Consider the following 20338-nt stretch of genomic DNA (forward strand, 5'->3'; position numbering starts at 1 on the left):
GTGAGGAATTTAAGTTTTGAACCTCCTAATTATGGATATTATGTGATAAAGTGTATTTACTTGTAAAGGTTTTGAATCAAGGAGTGTTTTCATTTCATGCATTGAGTGAAAGAGGGGGGTTTGAGGAATGTGCTGGGGGGGGGGGGGGGGGGGTTTGTGTGAAAGTGGCTGGATGAGGTGTGAAGATCAAAACAATGGATCAACGGCCCAGGAGGGGCTTGTTGGACTTCAGCCAATCATTGAGCTGATCGATATGTAATGTCAGACTTTTCAGAGACTTTGGGGGAAAAAGGAGATGTGAATCCAGGAGAGATTCAGACCTCCTCGGTACCATGGGGCGGATACACCAATCTGTCGTGTTGTGTGGACGGGGCCTCAATTTCATGGAATTTATGTTTGTTTTGTTATTGGTAGTGTGATTCGGTTTCTAACTTTTTGTATCTGTTTTTATGCTTCTTGGATAATAAATCCATTTGATTTTGACTTAAACCTGCTGTTGTGTTTTGGAGGCGATTGAGAGCACATGGCTGCAGGAAGGGGGGGGGCGATTTCTCCCTGTGTTCAAAAGTTTTGGCCATAACAGTACACACCGCTGAACAACAGTGGCATACCCCAACGATAGGTACACACCGCTGAACAACAGTGGCATGCCATCGTACCCTTTTCGATCTCGGCTGATTCAGTGATTCAGCCACTGCAGAGCAACTGCTCAGGGTGATGCTGGTTCTCCAGCTGTTTATGCACTGCATAAATGAACTGAGAGCTCAATCCCCAGTGGACACTCTTTCAATAAATAAGGTTCTTTGTGCCAGGAATATCACAGCTCCATTACAGACAACCTGAATGGAACTGCCTTCTTTTTTCGTACGGCATCAGATACATCAGAAATGATTGAAATTAGATGTACTGTATATTCATCTCGTATACTTAATCTATTTAACCATTTATTTAACAAGGAAGTCCCTTGAGACAAAAATATCTGTTTCAAGGGAGACCCGGCCAAGATAACAAACCATTACAAGGTTACAAAAGTATGTACTTGTGTCAACTAAACAGATACTTTATGAGGTGTGTATTTACCAGCCACGACAGCAACACTGGTATTGTTTTGTGAGTCTGTGTGTGAGTCATCATGTTAAAACGTGGTCCTGGAGACACCTACTGTAGCAGGAACTACCACAGAGCTGGTTGTCAGTACTTTGCAGAGCGTTTAAATTGCTGTCTGTCTGCAGACAGATTTTGTAACCGCAATAGCGTCGCAACCGTATAAGATGCACTTTCAGAGGAAACGCTCAACTAAATGTATATCCAACCTGACAGTCTTCTTGTTTCTGTTCGACTCTGCTCTACTGCTTCCCAGGAATTGTAACATTACCACAATAATGTGATTAATGAATTTGGCAAACAGTTGGTTTAAAGTAACCGAATGCCTCCTGATGCAACATTATTTCTGAATGTAATATCTGAACATGAAGCCAAGGACGTTTTGAACATAGTCTCAATAGTCTTTCCTTTTCTGAGTGAGTCGTGTTTGGAGGAGAAAGTAGCACATGTGATCATCAGGTGATTCTGCAGAGAGACACATAGATCAATACACTGTACCTCAGTCATCTACCCACTGAGGAACTAAAACTAACTTGAGAAGAGATTAGGCTTTGGCAGCTTCAGATAGAAGAGAAGGGATAAACGCAATAACAGTTACTGCACCAGCACATCTGTTTTCAGTCAGATGGAGACTGGCTCAGGCAGGACTCACTTGACTTTACATGAGAGTGGACGCCAAAGTTAATCCATCCAACTGTAACTGGTTTTCCACACAAGTGGGTTACCTCGGGCATGTCATCCTTGCTAAGGGGAGGATGGCAGATCCTACTAAGATGGAGGTAGGTAGGTATTGATTGCAGTTACATGAGTTCTGCGTTTTGGTAAAACTTCCAGCATGCACTGAGGCAATAGATTCATGGACATAAGTCTCATTTTATATTTTATGTTGTCCTGCATTTTTTCTGGTTCTACATTTTGCAACAACATTGGATATTACCAGTTGATAAGGTTAAACTACAAGTTATGCCAATGTATGATTGGTGCATGATTGTAATGGTGACTTTATAGTCACAGACCATATTTTTTGTCTTTTGCAAAACACAATATATTATTACCTATCATGATTCTAGTATCTATTTTTTTGAGAATCTTTACAGTCATATTTTACACAATATTAGTCTGTGTACATAAATGTTTTTTAATTTTCTATTTTTGTATTTTAATTTAAATTTTTGTCATTATTTTGATAATCAAGAGTTCTTATTAAATTTCTATTCATTTTACAAATTCAATTCATCTTCCAAATTTTCATTTGTTTTCATTTCAATGATTGACAAGCATTCAGAGAACCATCCATTCGCTCTCTTTACCTCTCAGTCAATATGAGTTATCACAGTTCACATTAGGCGTAGTGTCATCATTCTAGTTTGTCCTGTATAAATGAGAGGAGGTGAGATGCGTTGAAGGTTGAAGAGGGACTGTCGCAGTTTGCAGGCACAGTTCAGCAGTTCAGAACAGCATTTGGGAGACATTGCACGTATTCCCATGTGAATAAGTACACCCACGCCGATGGTAATGCCAACATGCAATCCTACTTTCAGTAGACCTTTACCACACCAACGCCACAAACTTCTGGTCTGAGCCTCAGTCGCTGGAGCCGTCAGGAGGCTCTCCTCAGGTGTAGCGTCTTTCAGATGAGAGATTGATTGTTCCAAATCGCTTCTTAGGTTGTAGAGTTCCTGTATCTCTTCCTTCTTATAACCAATTTCCCTGGCTTGTTTAGTTATAATCTCATTATTAATGCAGATGTGTTGCTCATTCTCCGCCGCTTGGTTCATAAGTACTTGCACAGTTGTCTTCAGTGTTATATTCTCGTCATTTTGTTTAGCCATCAGAGACTCATTACCGATGCTTTCACTCTGCTCTCTCAGAAAGATTTCCTTTTTCTGAAGATCCAGTGCTAATTCTATGATCTCTGACAGATATTCACTGGTCCGTTTCTGTAGGTGTATTACCTCATCTTTATACCTGTTGGCTCCGTGACCTCCTCTTGCTAGTTGACACTGAAGGTCACGCTCTGTTGACGACAAACATTTAACGTTTCCTTGTTTTTCCAGAAGATTCTCTCTTTCCTCGTAATCCTGCAATGTTGCCGAAAGGTTTTTGATCTTTGACTTCATTGTCTCTTGCCGGTGTTTAAGTTGGGCCAACTTCTCATAATAGTCTCGCTGATCCTCCTCTACACGCTGCTCAAGGTCATAAACAGTTTCCCTCAGACTGTTAATCTCGGTTTGGTTTGTATTCTTCAGACATTCAAGTTGGGTTATCTCAGCAGTCATATTTTCATTCTTCCCACGAAATCCCAACTTCTCTTCTTCCATCTTTTCCCACTCTTCCTCGGATTTATAGATCTGGGAGTGAAGCAATTCTGTTTTAAGCGTCCTAACTTTGGGTTGGGCATCCTCCTTCTCATGAGGCTCCTGTGCTCCCAGAGCAGCGGGTAAATTATCTTGAGACATATTTGTCTTTCTTCCTTCCTTCCGCTTTCCTCGTTTCTCTTTGACGTCTGCAAACACTTCCACCTGGCTGAAAGAAATTCTGGTGTATAGAGTTTGTTTCTGAATTGATGTCATTGGAATTATTGCATCTTTGTTCTTTGTGTGACATCACTGCCATTCTATTCTAACACATTTTTACAGACTGGCTGTCATCGTGATGTCATCGCTTTTCTGTTTTATTTTTATTTTGTTGATTTTACTAAATTATTTTACTATATATATATATATATATATATATATATATATACATATATATATATATATTAAATATATATATTAAATACAATTAATATATATATTATTATTTAAAATTGTATTTATTTCTTAGTTTATTTGTATCGTATCGACGAGCTTTCTGATATTGTTATTATTGCCTTACTTTTGCTGCTTTGTCTGTCAAAGCACTTTGTAAACACTGTTTTTAAAGGTGCTATATAAATAAAGTTATTATTATTGTTATTATTATGCACCATAGAGTGTTTTATCTAAAAACTGCTGTGTTTAGACTACTGGGTATCAGGTTGAGTTGGGTGGGTTGACCTAACATTAGATTAAAAATAGTGACCCAGAGCAATGAGTCAAGTGTGACACGAAATCGAGCCTCATCATTCTTTGCAGTCAACCATTTTTATGAAGATGGTGGGCTGACCTGGCATTCAACTGTCTTTGCCCCAGCATATAACGATAAAATAATTAAACTGTGGCTATGGAGATTTCTACATTGTGCTGTAGTACCGAACGTTATGCCAGCTACACAGGCCGATGATTAATTTTGCTGTCAACGTGAACTGATAGAGGCTGTTACATTAAATTAGCTATCTGGTCAACCGGTAGCGTCAGCTAGCTAGCGCCAGCTATTGTGTAAAATGTGTGTGGTGCAACTCTTCCTAACATTACATTATGATTTCTGAATAGATAAGCTGGCCAGCTATGGCCATTGCTGCTAAGTGAGCAAACTAACGTCACCGATAGTTTGACAACACTGGTATATTCTGTGTGGAAATTGTATTCCCGCGCTAGTTAGATAGCTTGCAATGTCCTGGGTAAAGTTGGCGAGCAAGCTAACTAGCTAGCTAGCTCACTGATAAAGTTTCCATAGAGACTAGAATAATGTTGGCCGCTAGCAACTAACGTTAACAGTTACTACAGTTAGTTGTTGCACCCGGTGTGAGTAGGGATGTTGCGTGGTGTTAATGCTACTATTTTGGTCAAGATATCTTGTGAAATATAGTGTTAAGCCCATAGAACAATCCATATGTGCACAATCATATGTGCCTTGAAAATGTTTCTGTTTATTTCTGTAAGACGGACAGGTCTGTGAAGAAGAAACTTGAATTTGAACCTGAGGTAGACTGGCTGAGTTGCGCCATTTGAAGGTATGCTAACAACAGATAGGATTAAAACAAATGAATTAATGAAACATTAATGAGTAAATAAAAGTGCCTAAGTTAAATACAATGTAACTAGCTTTATACACACTTATATTAATAACTCCACAACAATAGAGAAGGTTCACATATGTATTACTGATGCACACCAAAATATTTCTTGCTTTAAATATATGTAATAGAAATAGCCAAATTATGGAATATTGTGATCACATTAAATCATACCCACGGGCCGATGCTTACGTAATTGATCATAAACGAAGAAGTCGTTTATGACGATGCAGTGAAGTCCACAAAGGACAAGCAGTTTTTGTTTTTTTACAATTACAGACAATGCTAAGTATTTTTGTGGAGAGTCATATTTAAAAACAAGAAATACATTTCAGTATCCTTCTGTGCGCATTCATCAATATTGAGACCCATCTGATTACATAAAGTACTGTCAGTTTTGGGAACAAATAAAGGTCTTATTATGTTTTGCAGCTGAGTAATTAACAGCTTTTTTACTCCTGGATGGAAAAAAGAAGGAAGACATCACACTGAGGGGATTATTTTAGCCTTTTCTGCAGATTCAGTTAGGATTTAGCAAGCGCTTATCTGTCAGCTAGTTGCTCTATCGCTGACTCAACTAAATTGTTTTGTTAAACATTTAATTTTAGGGTTAATGCTGGTTCTGTTTTTTCCTAATGTATTTTTTATTCTTTTCTGTTTACTTTCTAAACTTTAGGATGCATGGTTCGCCCCAGGACAGGGTCTCTGGAGTAGGGATGCACTAATACCAATACCGGTATCTGATTCGATACTGTGCTCATTTACTCATACTCGCACTCACAAAACAACCGCACCCGATACTACTACGGCAAAGTGACATTGACCTTTCCTCTGTTCAGCCTAATAAGCTGCCCAGCTGCAACAATAACCTGATGTACAAAGAGGTTAAATTCAGCAAAACAGGCATACAGTCCCCACTTCATTTATCTTGGAGAAAAAGCCCCAAGATTGCATTCATTGTTGTGGACACATGCAGTCACTTTAGTCACTTTAGTGTTTTAATGACTGTTTTTAATGTTTCAATCAATGTTCTTAATTGTTTTTAAATCTCCTTTTCTTTTGCCTATATGTTTTGATGTTTTTAATGGTTTTATGTGAAGCACTTTGAATTGCCTTGTTGTTGAAATGTGCTATACAAATAAACTTGCCTTGCCTTTAGTCTCCACTGCGTCAATTAGTTTAGCTGTGAACATGTCAGATGTCTCCGCCTGGCATGCTTTGTCAGGGTTTCCGCAAGTGTATTGCAAGCCAGACTTAACGTTATTCACTGTCCGGTTGTGAGAGAAAGCCTGTGAATGGCTGTGAGTATAAAGTTAGCAGTAACGTCACAGCTGTGAATGTAGCATTGCAGTTTGTGTATACAGTTTTTTTGTTGGTGAATAAATACAGCTCCTCAAGACCTGTGAGGTCACCCATCCGAGCCAAGTTCCTGTGTCTTGCTTTTCAGCCAGCTGCTGATTAAAGTGAACTTTGGCTGCTCCGGCACACTTAAAGTGGGCTGACCCACTATATTCTTCTTAGTGACAAAAGTGAGTTTTGTTGTTTTTTATTTTTAATATTTCTTTTAACTGTTTAGCTGATATCAAGGTTAAACTGTTAATTATTAACATCCCTATACTGCGAGGAGCTATGTTTTGTTTGTATCAGGAAAACATTATTTATGTAATAGGATGTCAGCAACAGCATCAGGTTGTATATACAATTTGCTACAGTCAGAAGCTGAGGAGCATCTGATGAAAGTAAAACATGTTTGTAAAGCACCGATACTCATATCGGTGCTCGGTATCGGCAAGCACTCAAATGTAATTGCTTGTATTTGGTCTGAACAAAAGTGGTGTCAGTGCATCCCCTCTCTGGAGAGGCGCCTCTGCAATGTCTCAAAAAGGCCCTGCCACAGCAGGCGGGTTTAATTGACAAGAGACAGTCTCTTTATTTTAATTTTGAATTATAAGAATACATTTGATGACGGTGAATAACTTTATTTTGCTTACCTACTCATTTATTTTACGTTGTTGTTCTCATTTTCTTTTCTTTATTATTAGAATTAGTGCATTTTTCAGACCCCGATGCATACTTCATACCAGTTGGTGGCGGTAATGCACCACTAAGTTGTTTGCCAACTGACATAAAACGTAAAGAGGAAGAAGGAGAGATTCTATGGAGCTGCGGCGGTGATTTTGTTGTGGCTATATAGGAGGAGACTATTTCCTGTTTTCCCCAGTTCTCTGCTCTGCCTTGATTGCACCGCATACGACCTCGTCGGGGCTCCCTCTTCTTTTCTGCATATAGAGAATATAAGGCAGTTGTGCAACATTCTGCCGCCGTCTCGACCCCACAATATGTCCTATTAACACAGCAACATCCCGGAGTAACGTCAGTCGACTATCTCATCCATGCATTGGAGTCCTGGGCCCCAGCGCTCCGGCTCCGGCTCCAGCCATGTCGGCCTGGAATACAGCGGCTGGCGGCGGTGACAGTTCGGGAGTTGAACCGGCAGGTAATTAAAACGCTACTTAAGCTGGTCACCAGTTTGAATATTGACGCTGGGTGAGACAACGTATGCGCGGCATTGAGATGTATCAGACGAGAGAGAAGCGCAGTGGTGTGTTTATGTTTTTGACTGTAACTCCGCGCTACTCCAAAACTAGGTCAGTAGATCAGTAGAGCAAACTCTCCATCAGCGCCATTTATATAACACTGCGCGATGTTTATCATGTCAACCGCGTATTGTGCATAACATGGACGTTGCATCTCGACTTGTTATCAATGACAACATGAATGACATGTAGCCTACATTATAGACTGTTAGTCTTAACCTAAACGACTGAAACACGCATGGTAGCTTAGCCATGGTAGCAAGACCTGTTTACCAAGTCCGTCAGAGGCAGGCCATGGTAATTGTCACTGTATGTTCTTCTTGCGCATGCTTTCATACATACACAGTCCATGTTTCCGACACAGACTAGTGTCAAACAATAGCATTAGTGCTTAGTGCATGCAATTGTCCTTGTTACACAGCGACTGTAATACGTCTCTTCTTGTCAACATACATTGAGCTGCCATTTAATTACAATGACTGAAATCAGTAAGGCCAAGATCAACTTCATTTCACCTGTAGAAATAAACACAAGCTATAGTTGTAAACATAAATCTATGGTAAACTGTCGAAGCACCATCCTATATTTATGACGACGTGTCAGACTTCAGGTTAACACAGAAATCAAACTGAGCGAAGCTTTGGGCTGAAGGTTTTCAATGTCCTGTGATCACGTTCAGCAATCTTATCCATTGTGCATATTTTAGACATGCATGTTACATTTATGAGATGTATTCAATGTTACAATATTCGTCCTGGAGAAAAAGGCTAAGATACTGTATTTTGCATTAGGACAATGATTATAGGCTTAATGGTATTGCATGGTAGTTACAAATGTGTAGATCGAACAACAGGATCATTAACTTTAATTTGATAATTGCTGAGATGGTCCATTTTTATAAACTACCGCCAATTGATTTTTTTTTTTAAACCCTGACTGGCTAAAAAAAGCTAGAATCAATAGTGGATAATGTTTTTTTTTAATGGTCAATGTGCGTGAATTTATGGTTAAGGAGTTAAACTACGTATTTTTGTAAACTACAAAACAAAACATCATTTTTGTTACTTGACAAAATATTAGTCTTGATGGACTAATTGTTTTTGTCAAAGGTAGAGACCAGTTACTACACATAACATTCTGGTTAAGGTTAGGCTACTCATTAAAACCAATTTTGATTACTGGTCTATCATCAGAGAGATAAATAAAGTATTCGTGCTTAACAATATGTTTACTGAAAAGAAGAATCTAGTCGATTCTCCCACTAATTGGTATTAACTAAGCATGAAGTTAACTGTGTGTTACAATAGCGTAAATGTGTCATGGTGACTTGAGTGTTATAGAATCAAGCTATTGTGGTGGCAACCATGAAACACGGTGGACTTACTGGGCCGATCCCAGATGTTTGTGTGTATATTTAACCGTGGCTCATTGGGCAGAGAGGGTAGTCCGGCAACAACAAGGTCGGCGGTTCGATCCTCGGCAGCTGTCCTGTCAAGACACTAAAGACACTAAACCCCCAACCGCTCCCCGGGCAGCAGTAAGCTACGGATGGGTTAAACGCAGAAGTTACATTTAATGTATGTACCAAATGTGTATATATATATATGCCGACTGTGATAAAATTTAATTTAATTTAAAAAAAATAATTTTCTGTGCATCTTTGCCTGGAAGTGTGCACACTTGTCTGAATAAAATAAATATATTTATATATTGAATGATATATATAAATAACTTGAAATTTGAACATGGTTCAACGAAAAATCAGCCTTTTTCTTGTCATGCTGTTACTGTGTGACACATACAGCTCATGGGTTTATTCAAGTGCAGCAAGTTAATTAACACGTGAGAACAGGAGAGAAGGATTATGGGTGGGAGTTGGCAGAGGGGTGTCCAGCCATCTAGTTGCCTTCACGGTAAAGCTTAGTTTATACTCGCCGTAGTGAAGGCTTGTGGGGCATGTAGGCTCCGCAAGTGGTTGTGGTGCGCACGATCACGTGACTGTCTCAAATAGTTCACTGGTAAAAACACTATTTACATGTTATGTGATTATACAAAACAGGCCAATACGTTTTGAGATGCTTTAGAAACAGGAGGAGCCAAATCAAATTGTTACAGGATATTGAACCTTCTTCTCGTTCTAATACTACGTGACTTGTTTATTTACAGATAATTACAATCCCTCCTCGGCATTGTGGAGGTTGATTTATGGCTTTTGGTCGGTTACACCAACAGTCTATGGCCATATCTATGGGTTACACTCGTTGTCTTTTTGATTGCTCACTGTTCATTTTGTTTGTACGTATTGCAGCGCATAGAGTATAAATGCTTCCGTTCATGCTCGGAGCTCACGCGCCGTCTGCGGAGGCTCGCGCTACAGCACCACGCGCGAGTGTAAACAAATCTTAACCCTCTAATCCAACAGATTTTGACAGGGGAAGGGGGGGATTAAAAATCAGGTTGTTGCTGATCTGTTAATGGCTATTTGGGTCACAGGGTCTGTAGAGCAGAGAAAATAGGTGCCATTGGAATCAGCTGTATTTGGTCCGTCTTGTGCCGTTCTCTCGAGTTTCTCTCCCAACCATTCGTCTGCGGCCATGACTAAATCACAGTCGCGGCAGCTCCACATTAATCAGAATATACACTAGGCTGCAGTAAGGGAGGCAGTAGAGCTGCAATGTCAGTTGATAACGCATTACACCTGTGGGAGTTGGACAGTACTGTATGTATGACTGATTTATGAGACACAAGTAAGAAGTGCTAATAAACAGCCTATTACTACAGCTTTGTTACTGTTGATGTGCGGAGCAGTGTTCTTGGATTTTGAGGTCGGGTTTAGTCAGGTTTTTCTGACCTTCTGAGTCGGATATCTGACTTCAGGCTTTGTTTCAGTTGAAATTTCCGATTGGTTACTCTAAAACTGTGACTTAACAGTTCAAATGCAATGCAGCATTAGGCTTCATATCTCATGTGATGGGGGGACAGGGACATAACATGAACGAGATTTAAAAGTATGCACACAGAAAACTTGCATATAGTTAAATAATACCTTAAGAAATCTTGTGCAAAATACATTATATAGAGCCAATATCAGTGTTTAAAAAGCTGTCTATGCAAGTTACGCTTCGCTAAACGCAACAAAAATGGACTTGAAGCATAAAAAAAACGTGTGAGAAGCTCACTCTCTCGCTCAACCAAACAATTGCTAAGAGACGAGCAACTGAAAACAGTTTTTTCTCCAGAAGCCCTTGAACACAGCACGGAACACACACTGTATGCACTCCTGTCACTTTCACCTGAAAAACATTGCAGCGATGACGGCCATGAACTTTAACCCCACCTCTTTTGCAGAGCAACGGGATGTTACACGGCTATACCAGAACAACATGTTATGTCCATGGAATTGCTGATCATGTGTGCTTGGGCTCAATAAGCTGATTAGAATTCCCTACTTTCCCCCCAAGGGTGCTTTGATGGTAGTTATAAGAAGGAAGGATTGTTGCACATTTACTTGCAAATCAAATCGAGTCCTACAGTTCATTGTGTCTTGTGTGTTTCAGAAGAGGTGCTGGTTAAAGAAAACCAAAGTTCTGTTTCTCTGCCCAGCGCGATGACCCCATCCTCAGCTGTTGATATGTCCTTTAGCACGGAGATGCCCCGGAAGCGCAAGGGCTGCATGGACAACCAGTAAGTAGTGCGATTGCTTTATTTTGGCTCACAGAAAATCTCTTGAATCAGGTGACCTAAATTGTTGCAAGTTGCCATTGATGAATTTTCTTCCTAGGGATACAAAATCTGTTTCTATGGAGATGGATATGGAAGATATGGAAGATGAGCAAAACGGGTACTGTGTGCTAATATCGGGGTTTCAGAGCTGACCTGTTTATTTTGGGCTTTTGTTCTTCAAATACATTTCAAATGTGTGTTTTTCTGCGCTACAGGTCAGATGGAGAGGACCGACATGGCAAAATGAAATGCTTCAGGTCGGTTAAATTTGACACCATCACATTTATAACATTCCCATGTTCTTCTAATATTATCATCAATCTTAAAAGATGATATCTTTATATGTATTTATATAATATCATGCAATATTTCACAGGTTAAGATAGTCTGTGAATTGAAAGGAGACATTATTAATTGTCTGAATTATTTCTTATTTAATGTTTCTGCAGAGAGCCGCATAGCCAAATTGAGAAAAGGAGACGGGACAAAATGAACAATCTCATTGACAAACTGTCAGCCATGATCCCTTCTTGTAACCCCATGTCCCGTAAACTGGACAAACTCACTGTGCTCAGAATGGCAGTGCAGCACTTCAAATCTCTCAAAGGTACCAAGAATGTTTTACATTTGTTTTTATGTGGATTGTCCCATCAGTGCTGATGATAAATGTCGGTTATTGTAAAAAAGTGAATTCCCCTGTGCGTACTATATTCACCTTATGCTGCCTTGCCTATTTTTTTTCCCTTCTGGTTCGAATGCATTTGTGTTTGTTCCAGTTGAGCGCTTATAGCGGTTTAGACAATGTTGATATTTGGGAACATTCAGCAGCTACAAAGCGGCAATCAGATGGTTTTAAAGTACCACATCCATCAGCGACTAGGAAGATGAAACATGAAAATGGCCTGAAATCACATATGAGGACATTTTTAATTACTCTGTTGTGTCTCTTGGTGTAGATGCGAGCAGCCTTCCCCTTGGCTATCCAAGTCAGCCAAAACATTACAACATGTTGACCAGACAGGCGCATTTCAGAAGCAGCCCAAAAGCGGCTTTCCGCTCTGCTTTGCTAAAAGCGCTATTTCAGAGTCCAGAAACATTTACAGTAGCGCCGAAAACTGTAAGCAACATGTGCCTGAGGTTAGCAGAACAAGCCTGGTCCGCTTCTACAGCGAGAGAGAGAGTGAGTGTTGTGTATAAGCCGAGGATGGTGTGTCAGCTTTGCTTCACCGTTTTAGGTATATGTATGGAACACTCGGTTAGTTTATAAACAAACATAATATCATGGCAATCACATTGTCGTTTTGCTTATTATTAATGCAGACAGTATAAGTCGGATTTATCGCCGTGACGTTGTCTGCACAGGTTGCTAATATTGGCAACTTTTTAATTTGCCAAAATATGTCATAGTGACAGATGCCGATTCAGCTAGTTTGGGTAAAATTAAACCGGTTGAAGTTCTTAGACTTGACTGTTGTAATAAAGTTATACCTAATGCCGAACTGTTGTATCGTGATCTCGCCTTTGAACTGGCCGTGTAACAATTATTTCCATGTTTTCAGGTTCAACAAGTTCTTTTTCTGAAGCCAGCTACAAGCCTTCATTCCTCCCCGACGAGGAGCTCAAACACCTGGTCCTCAAGGTAAACACCATCAGGCTTTAATGTCATGCTAGCAACAACACCCCTGCTTTACTGTGGGTTCTGTTCATCTGATACCAAAAAGTATATAACATGCATTACATTTTTTATTTGAATCACTGTGTAGACTTTTGTCTTTATAATTGATGCGCTGATTTTTCATGATAAGAATTTTAAATGATTCTGTTTAGTTTTTTATAGAATATATATAAATAGAACAGAAATCTACTCGATGGCCTCTTACATTTGTCTTGACCATGTCATCGCATTGGATCCCCTTATTTTCTCTCATGTTTTCTGTTGTGCAGGCTGCAGATGGGTTCCTGTTTGTAGTGGGCTGTGATCGTGGGAAAATAGTTTTTGTCTCAGAGTCCGTCACGAAGATGTTAAATTATAGTCGGGTAATGCTTTTACATTTGTTACTGTATCAGCAACATCTTTGTTTATGTGAAACCCCGGACACACCAGATGGGTTGTGTTGTCGTGGCACCACTGTTAACGGACTAGAACCCACCAGGGTTATAATCATAAACTAATACCACCTACACGTGCATGGGCCTGTAGCACCACATTTAGCATTGTGTGAAAGTAACCCTCAGCAGACACACCCGGCTCCTTTGATGATGAAAAACAAAGACGTTGGGCACAAGAGCACAGTGTATACACCATATTTTTGATTACTTAAGGACATTCATATGCCGTCCTTCAGGAAAGCTTTGAGTGAGCTGTTGTATTTTCTCCCTCAATCTTACCTAAATCTAAATCCGCTACACACACTATCTGGTGTGCTCCGGGGTCAACAGTCCTCAATCAAATATTTTGTTCAATTTTTTGTTTGTCAGCGGGAAATACCTTGCATGCAGAATGGTTTTGACATTTATTTTCATGAGCATGGGCACAATGTTTAGGGCTGTTTGTTCTTCCAACAGGTGGAGCTGATTGGACAGAGCCTGTTTGATTACATACACCCAAAGGACATGGAAAAAGTGAAGGAGCAGCTGTCAGCTTCTGAATTATACCCTCGGGAACGCCTGATAGATGCTAAAAGTAAAGCAATTATTTCTTCTGTCTGTGTTTGTGAGAGAGAGAGAGAGAGAGAGAGAGAGCGCACATGTAACTCTCCTGTCGTGTCTCCAGCGGGCCTGCAGGTCCAGGCTGACCTCCCAGTCGGTGCAGTGCGGCTGTATTCAGGTGCACGCCGCTCATTCTTCTGCCGCATGAAGTACAACAAGATTTCTGTCAAAGTGGAGGAGAAGGAATTCCAAGCAAGCACCTCCAAAAAGAAAGGTGGGGAAATGATGCAGTGGTCTATTCAGCAGATCACTTTTGTACAGTCAATGTATTTGGTTTCGTGTGTAGCTGCTAATATGATATTTATCAGGTACACTTCTATTCACGAGAAGTATTGGTGTAAAGCAGAGGTCTTCGAACTGTGAGGCAGAGGTTTAGAGGAGGGAGCAGAGGGAGAGATGTGAGGCAAAGATAATTGACTTCACTTTCCAAAGTGAATTGCACAATTTGAGTCAAAAATCTGACAACTCCTCAGTCATTAGTCACTTGGATCGAATCTTTATACACTGCGATGTCCATTGTGAATAAACGTCCAGGAAATCCGCATAGAAAAATATGCTCTATGGCTCCTGAACTTACCTGAGAATCATCATATTTTGAAGTGATCTTCAGTTTCAAAGTAGTTTGCTGATTACAAAGATGAGCTGCTAATAGCTCATTCAGGATACTTTTAATGAGGCCAATTTGCCAAAATGTGAACAAATACAGTGTCTTCCTCAATCCAGGGCAACATTATATTTCCTGTTAACGTCTTCCACAGCATTATGGGAACTGTAGTTCCAAAATCTAGAGTATGATTATTCCACTTAATAGAATAAGTCAAAAAAAACAACGGTGTGTATATATATATATATATATATATATATATATATATACTGTATTGTGATTTGTGCCTACAGAGTTGCAGAAGTACTGCACGGTCCACTGCACAGGCTACATGCGCAGCTGGCCTACCAGTCAGGTTGGAGCGGAGGGGGAGGGCGAGGCAGACAAGCAGGATAGCTCCCACTTCAGCTGCCTGGTGGCGATGGGACGCGTGCACTCCCACTCATCTCCCCAGATTAATGGAGAAGTCTGCGTTAAACCCACGGAGTTCTTCACACGCTATGCTATGGATGGCAAATTCACCTTTGTCGATCAAAGGTAGAGTTTAATTTCAATGAGGGGGTTGTAGAGGGTTGTAATGGCTTTGAGAACATGCACAATCATTGAGGCATTTTAAATATCTTCCATTTACATTTCTAAATTTCTTTGATACTGATGTCAATACGAAAACAATTTGAGTGTATTTGAGTATTTTAGATAATACAGTTTAAAAGCAATTCATACTAGCATAAAATGCTTGTATGCTCTTTTAACACTTACATTTTATTTTTTTTCTTCTGCAGAGCCACAACCATTCTTGGTTATCTTCCCCAAGAATTGCTTGGGACATCATGCTATGAGTACTTCCATCAAGACGACTTACCGCATTTGGCTGACAAGCATCGAAAAGGCAAATAACACTTCATTGACCTCATACCGTTTATCTTCTTTGTAATTGTCTCGGATCCTTTATTATTATTTTTAAATGTCTGCCAAGATGATACCTACACTCTTCAATTATCTAGGTCTATTTAGGTCAAATGTTCATTTACAATTAAGCTGATGTGTTGATGAAGATGCAAATCACCTATTGAATTTCTGCACATCTGACGTTTACTCCAGTAGGTCAGTATGCTGCTAAATTGTGACGGGTTCCCCATATTTCTGTCCGCTGGTCCTTTTGCTTTTGGTGTTCTCTGCCTTAAACGGATCATACTGATGCTTCACTTTCTGTTTAGTCCTCTAACTCGCCCTCTCATTGTTTTCTTTCACAACAGTGCTGCGGAGTAAAGACAAAATAGAGACAAACTGCTATAAGTTCAAAACAAAAAATGGCTCTTTCGTCACTCTGCAAAGTCAGTGGTTTAGTTTTGTAAATCCCTGGACCAAAGAAGTAGAATACATAGTTTCAACTAACACGGTTAAATCGTGAGTATACGCTTCAGTCCCTTTGTGCATTACCGAGATATCTTTGTTCCCAAGATGGATACATTGTACATTAATCGGCACTTCACCTGTGTTTTCGTCCCACGACAAGGTGCGATCACAGTCGAACCCATCGTTCAGGAAACGAGTCTGAACAGTCGAGCGATTACAAGACTTCCGACGGTCAGTTAAAATGAAGAAAGATCTTATGCCCTGTGATAGTTGAAAATACAGATTGTGAAGCCATTGCACACTGTAAAGCACAAGTCTGCTCACTTTACTCTTAACTGTCTTTTCTGCTAGAAGTAGGCCAGAAGTCCCTTCCAGTTATACCAGGCATCTCCACCACACCTGGAGCTATGATTTATGCTGGGAGCATTGGGACCCAGATTGCCAATGAGCTGCTGGATTACAACAGGTGTGGCCTCGCAAGAGAGCAAGTCTTCTTTACATTTTCTTACAGCGATAGAGATAAGTAAATCTGACAATTACAAAGAGAGTAGTTCAGTAAGTCTTTTTTTTTTTGCCACAATTGCTCTGCTTCTAAGTTGTTGACGATGTTACTTCTGTTACTACTGCAGTTTTTAAGTGGATTTGTGTCCGTGTTTCTTTAGGATGAACTCGTCACCTTCCAGTGGTAGCGTCAGCCCGTTCAGTCTACCACGCGATAAGTGTCCTCAAACTCACAATCAAATCAGCAACAATGTAATTTCATGTACAAGCATATCTGTATTTGGTGCATCTCTCTCGAATGTGTCGTAGAATGGGTAGTAATTTGCACGACGTGCCAAACATTTCATATGAAATGCAGAAATATAATCTTAAACCCCTCCAATGATTTACACCTATCTTTTTTTTTTTCTTTTTTTTTATATATATATTTAATAAAACTAAGCAGAAAAACACGTTTCAAGTTGGCAGTCTGGCTAAAGAAACTCCGTCTGGTTTTGGTGTTTAAACATCTCACAGTAAGATTTCCTTAGAAAAACCATAAACTAATACAATTACCGCTGTATGTACTGGGGAATTATGGTGAATTTCCTACAAAGGTTGGAAGGCATAATTGGGCCGGCACAGAATTGAGTTTTTCCTCTTTTTTTACATCATGACATCACTTCTGCCATGTTGCTGCTAGGGCTAAAATTTGCTCTTCTTTTGGTCGTAAGGTGCCAAATGGAGAGGCAACAGATATAGAGATTCCAGGAAAGTCCAGCTCAGAGGATGAGCCCCAGGGAGCTGCATTCTCAGGGGCAGAATCACTCATGGGTACTCTCACTGCTCCAGTTCATGACCTTATTTATACATTTTAGTTATCTCCTCTTATAAATCAATTCATTTTCTTCCTTTCTTTCACCCTATCTTACCTCAGAAGAGAACTCCCAGCAGGATTTGGACGGCGTGGTTGGACCGGGGCTTAGTAGCCTGAGCAATGACGACGCAGCCATGGCAGTGTTCATGAGCCTCCTGGAGAAGGACACAAACGTGGGCGAGGCTGTGGACTTCGAAGAGATGCATTGGTCTTTATAGAATCTGCTCTTACAGTGTGATGCTGTAGCACCGCGTAAAACACCCGGACATCATTTTTGTGATGGGAAATGCTTCAATGCTTTTCTGTAACACAGCATTCCTTTTTGTCGATGGGCTTTTTTCATTTATAACCTTTTTCCACCTAAGCTGTGTAGTCTTCGTGTGGCTGCTCTAACAGGGAGCGGGATCGACAACAACAAGAGACACCTTGTTGTCGGAAGGAGGATGTGCCTCTAAAGCCTTACAGCGGTTTGCCTGCCCTGAAACACTGTTGTTCACTGCTCTCCTCACATCTACTGGCATCCTCTGTTTAACTGAGGAGGCCTCATAAGGTTGAAGAACCCATGAACACAAATGACAGTGGCATGACGGGACTCTCTCCTCCACCTACAATTGAACGGGTTAGGAGTGATGATGCAAAAAAAAAAAAAAAAACACCAAACAATTGCACTGAATTGATTTCATGTTTTTTTTAAAAGGTTGTATTTTGATTTGACCTGGCCCATCTCTGTTACCCCTCAGGATCCAAGCCGTTGGTAGCCAGTGTGTACCACGGCAGACCACACTTCCATAACCTCTAACTTTGAGTCGCCTAACGGTGTGCCGCTCAGAGATTTTCTCTTGTCAGTATCTGAACATTCTCCATGAAAACAATCCAGAAACCTCTTACCTTGTACACTGACTTGAAAAAAACTATATATGTGTGGATTTGGTTGCAAACACCATGCCTTCAAACTATATCTGTCCGAAAGGGATAGTTTGTGTGAAAATAATATTTTAGTATGTACCCTTGTATAGATATTAATCCCTCAATGTTGGCTGCCCTTGATTGGATTTGTCCTAGCTCTGAACATTAAATATTTATCGGCAGAGATGATCCACCTACATACATTTGTCAGAGAGCAGCCAGTGTTGATGGTTGACCATTCATGAATCAATAGGGCTTTCTGAGCACTACAGTAATACTTCATGTAAAGTCAAACCTTAGAGGTGCTATGCTAAAATGGAGGTTTGGCATCAAACCCCCATTCACATTTTAGACATTTTATCGAAACGTGTTTGAGGTTGATCTCTGAGTCCGATGGTAGAAGTGTTAACTCAGGGAGTGATGGAAACAGAGCCGCCCTGTTTAAACGTACAATGACACAGTTCGGAGTAACTGTAACAGTATGTTGTCCTCCATTTCAAAGTTTTACATACTTACCTCAAACTATATATTGTTAAAGAGTCTGTACTTGTTCACCTGTGTTCTTACACTTATTGTCAGCTTTATAATCTTGCAGGTAAGCCATAACTTTAGCTGTTTATTTTCCTTTATATTATGTACTGACCATTTATAAAAAGACATGGTCCTTTTTAGTTGCTTTCTAACTCCATGCAATTGTCCCTCCCATATCATGCATGACTCTAAAACTCCAGAAGGCAGAAGATTATACTGCTGACTTGAAATATATCAAATTTGGTGATTCACTGAGTTGTGTGGATCCCTTTTGCAATTTACCTCATGCAGAATTGGTTTGTTTGCTCATTTTTACAATTGTACATCTTTTTTTTTTTTTTTTTTTTTTACTAACAAAACATTGACAGTCATCATGTCATGATTAATGTTAGTGACCCATTGTTGAGAGTCATGTGGTAGCCAGATGGCCTTATGGGTGAATATAAGGTACAAATGAAGAATTACCCAAGTATGTCAAACTGTCACATCAGCCTTGCTGATGCCAAATAATACTAACATTATATACATAGTTTCAGTTGAAGAAAATTGTTGTATTGGTTTGTTTAAAACTATTTGATTATGGGCTTATTTGATACCCGTTTGACTGTTTGTTACATTTATCACATTTCTTTTACCTGAATGATTTTGAGTGTTGTAGATTCCTGGAGTCTCAGTGGGAATGTACTGAAAAAAACATGTAAGCTTCATTTTGAGATTTTGTAAAAAGTGTTTCAACCACATACCTAAACCAGTCAGTCAAAAATATATGTTGTATTGCTACCCAAATATACAATACATGGAACTGTGTAGCTTTCATGCCATCATTCATATTGGTGTCTCGGGAAACGATTTATAGTCACCTCATGAGGACTGTTTAGACTTTTCCAACAAGAACTCTTGAAGACATTGTTGTGAATTAAAGAAAACTGTCTTTTCTTTATCTAATGCTTGAGTAATGAGCCAGTGGATGGACCAGCTGAGCTCACAAGGACCCTCCTGCCTGTGTCTGAAGTGCCTTTGGACATGTCTGCTCGGACACTCGATGAACCTGTGTTGCTTATGGAGACCGCCTCGCACCTGGCAACCTCCGCAGACTGAAAGGAGGGCTAAAATGTATCATTGGATTGACTTGACGCATACTGTGCTCATCGTGAATGAAGCGGAAGCCTGTTGACGGATAAAACAGGAATTGTATTGTACACGTTGGCGTCAGAGCACTCTCACTACCTAACCAAACAAGCAGAGCTACGGAGTCGTGCCATAGACACAGCCTGGTCTTTTTAAAGGCAACAAGTTCATTTCGTATTGTTATTTTGGTCCCTGTTCCTCTAGTTTAATCATTTTACTGTATTGGTTGTAATTTCCCCCTGAAATCTAAAACATTGCTTCCACTTCAGCTTAATTGGTGGTGACAGAGATAATAAACCTTGCTGAGAGGTCACATATTGTTCCCTTCTCTCTGTTTGAAATACAACAGAGTTTTTAAGAAAGGGAACATTATGTTTTGAATTGAT

The 20338-nt window shown here is 40.0% G+C and overlaps 1 protein-coding gene across 1 annotated transcript; it reads left to right on the forward strand.

The window, feature by feature from the left end:
- The first annotated feature begins 7194 nt into the window (after window positions 1-7194).
- bmal2 (basic helix-loop-helix ARNT like 2) lies at window positions 7195-20023 on the forward strand. Its single transcript, XM_076088901.1, has 17 exons — window positions 7195-7538; window positions 11196-11322; window positions 11420-11479; window positions 11577-11618; window positions 11811-11968; window positions 12921-13000; window positions 13306-13398; window positions 13927-14044; window positions 14135-14284; window positions 14968-15211; window positions 15457-15563; window positions 15931-16081; window positions 16191-16261; window positions 16382-16496; window positions 16693-16783; window positions 17245-17344; window positions 17448-20023. Exons 1-17 carry the CDS (start codon window positions 7481-7483, stop codon window positions 17603-17605), a joined length of 1923 nt encoding a protein of 640 aa, XP_075945016.1. The 5' UTR covers window positions 7195-7480; the 3' UTR covers window positions 17606-20023.
- The last annotated feature ends 315 nt before the right edge of the window (window positions 20024-20338 follow it).

The sequence above is a fragment of the Anarhichas minor genome, unplaced genomic scaffold (assembly GCF_050575085.1).
Source record: "Anarhichas minor isolate MPS153535 unplaced genomic scaffold, ASM5057508v1 ptg000011l, whole genome shotgun sequence".
Classification (NCBI taxonomy): Eukaryota; Metazoa; Chordata; class Actinopteri; order Perciformes; family Anarhichadidae; genus Anarhichas; species Anarhichas minor.